Consider the following 2,656-nt stretch of genomic DNA (forward strand, 5'->3'; position numbering starts at 1 on the left):
GTCATGGACATCTTACCTTCCCTGACTCAAATAATTGCATCACCAGTAGCTAAAAATCCCCTCCCAAGAATGAGAGACACTTACTTGTTAGCTTATAATCAAGAATGATGAAATCAACTAGAAGAATGAAGGGCCCCACTTTCACAGGTACATCTTCAATTATACCACTGAGATATGCCAAAGATCTATCTGCAAGCTACAATTGCACAGTGATTGGTCTTGGCTCACCCAAACCTAACGTTTTCAACACAAAAGTAGGCATCAAAATTGATAGTAGCACTCAAGTCACATAATGGTCGCCTAACGTCAACGTTCCCAATAGTGATGGAAATAGTGAAACTACCTGGATCCTTCAGCTTTGGAGGAATTTTACTCCTCACTCTGGAACTGCACTCTTCGATGAGTGCTACAATCTCGAACTCTGTCAGACATATTTTATTTGCAACAACATATTTGATGTACTTAGCATATTCTGGGCTTAGCATATTCCAGGACCTCTTGCAAGTGTTCACCAAAGGGATGTTGATATTTACTTGTTTCAAGATCTTAAGAAATATCTTACAAGCTGAATCTACTTTCTGCTTCTGGAGTCTCTGTGGGAACGGTGATGGTGGTCTACACGCTACCACCTCTGGCTGCTCTGCAACATTCTTAGCATTCTTTTGTTCGGTCTCTATCCTCTTAGTAGGGATTAATTCAGCATTTACCTTTTTATTCTTTAGTGGAACTTCCTCCAGTTGTCTTCCATTCCTTAAATAGCCAACGTGAAGTTGTTCTTTCAGATTCTTTTCAGTATTTCTTGGAAGAGCACCTTGTGATCTGATAGTTTGAGAAACTGCTATCTGGCCCATCTGACGTTCTAGCTCAGGGATGGATTTATATATCTCATTCATCATGTTCTATTGCTGAACCATCCATTGTTTCATTATTTCTTCCATAGAACCACTTGTTTGTGGGCCTTGAGGCTTCTGATAGTTGTTATGCTTGCCTTCCCAAGAAAGATTTGGGTGATTTTTGAATTTCGGATCATAGTTGTTTCTGAAGAGATTTCCACCACCACGATTTATGTGCCCCACATAATAGACAAATTCTAGATTTGACAGACAATTCACATATGCATAATCATCTCCGTAACACTCGCAAGCTACTTGTACAGATTGCACTGGATTGGCATTGGGAGCATTGACCAACTTGTTAATAGCATGAACAAGTTGACCAATGTCTCTTCGAATAGTTGTAACATCATCTACTTGAAGTACCCCAACAAATTTCTGTGTTAATCCAGAGCAACTTGGTTCTGAGTACTCTTGACTACCTTCAGACATTAGATCCAAAAGAACTTCCATCTCATCATACGTTCTGGTCAAAATCTGGCCCTGGGCCAAAGTATTCAACAATGCTCTCGAATCATGCCTCAGCCTGTCACGACCCATTTTAGGCTCGCGCGGGCACCGATCATTCCCACCTAGGTAGGAGAACCTTCAACCAAACCAAACTCTTTCTCTTACATAAACGACATCGACTTAATAAAAAATTAAGAAAATAACAATAAGCGGAAGAAATTCACTATATATAAAACAAATTGCGAAAGTTTTTACAATAATATCATAGATCCGACTCCTTTCCTGTTACACCTCGCACTTTCAGAGCATGAGCATGCTACGTAATTCACCGTATTAATGGAGTATTGGAGACGTCCCATGAAGGTTTGGAAGGTACAAGCCATGGGAAGTACGTAACAATAAAGTAAAGGATGAATTACGATCTCGTAAGTCATAACCGGGAAGGACAACCTTAAAACCAAAGGACATGAACATTATCAAGTACGATTAATGATAAATATCATGTATGTAGAGTTTCGGAAGATTCCGAGACCAAGCAAATCGAATAAAATAAGTTTGTCGAAAATTTGGAAAAAAGTTGGCAGAATTTTGGACAGAATTCTGGGTCAACTTTGGAGGGGTATATCTCCATGTATATTAGGAGTTTAAGGTGTTTAAAAAGTATAAAATGAAATTCGTCGAGTCTAGTTTCCAACACAATAAACCGCTTGTCAATACGATATCGGAGTAGAGAATTATGGACATTACAAGTTAGGCTGACAGAGTAGAAATGCGCGCTACAGTAACCGAAGACTCTAAGTCGGTCCAAACCGACTCTAGAGCTCTAGAAAAGGGGTTTTACCCTTATTGTTTTTCCTCCAACACCTCTAAAATATTCCCCAACCCTCTAGAATATTTTCCTAACTTCAACCCACGAAATGTCAGCCAAAATCAAGTGGAAACAACCAAATTTTCCATCAAGAAAGTTAGAAACTACAAGAGTAGCAAACTTATAGTGTTGTCAAGTGATTGAGGGTGAAGTTGAACTGATTCAGCCATGGTTCTTTGGTTGGATGCACTGCTTAAGCTATGTATAACACCCCTTTAATCATGTGTTAGCTTAATTTAATGTTGGTAAAGTTGTTTGAGGCCAAATACCGCAAGACTACGTCGAAATAAGTTAAGTTAAGCCACTGTTTTGTAGAGGCTGTTTTGAATGTTTAAATATGACTTGTAGTGGTTGTAAATGGTGGATTATAACCTGAATGTATTGTCCCTACGGTTATTGGGATTATTCATGTGTTAGTTGTAAAAATGGAGAAGAAAATATATGA

General features: G+C 38.8%; 1 protein-coding gene across 1 annotated transcript; it reads right to left on the reverse strand.

Moving 5' to 3' along the window:
* Positions 1-224: 224 nt before the first annotated feature.
* Positions 225-896, reverse strand: LOC132601382 (uncharacterized). The gene has a single exon (XM_060314476.1). It carries the CDS (start codon positions 894-896, stop codon positions 225-227), a length of 672 nt encoding a protein of 223 aa, XP_060170459.1.
* Positions 897-2,656: the final 1,760 nt, after the last annotated feature.

The sequence above is a fragment of the Lycium barbarum genome, chromosome 7 (assembly GCF_019175385.1).
Source record: "Lycium barbarum isolate Lr01 chromosome 7, ASM1917538v2, whole genome shotgun sequence".
Classification (NCBI taxonomy): domain Eukaryota; kingdom Viridiplantae; phylum Streptophyta; class Magnoliopsida; order Solanales; family Solanaceae; genus Lycium; species Lycium barbarum.

What these genes read in the sequence shown, in the direction of transcription:
- LOC132601382 (XM_060314476.1), bottom strand. Translation starts at nt 896, where the DNA reads ATGATGAATGAGATATATAAATCCATCCCTGAGCTAGAACGTCAGATG.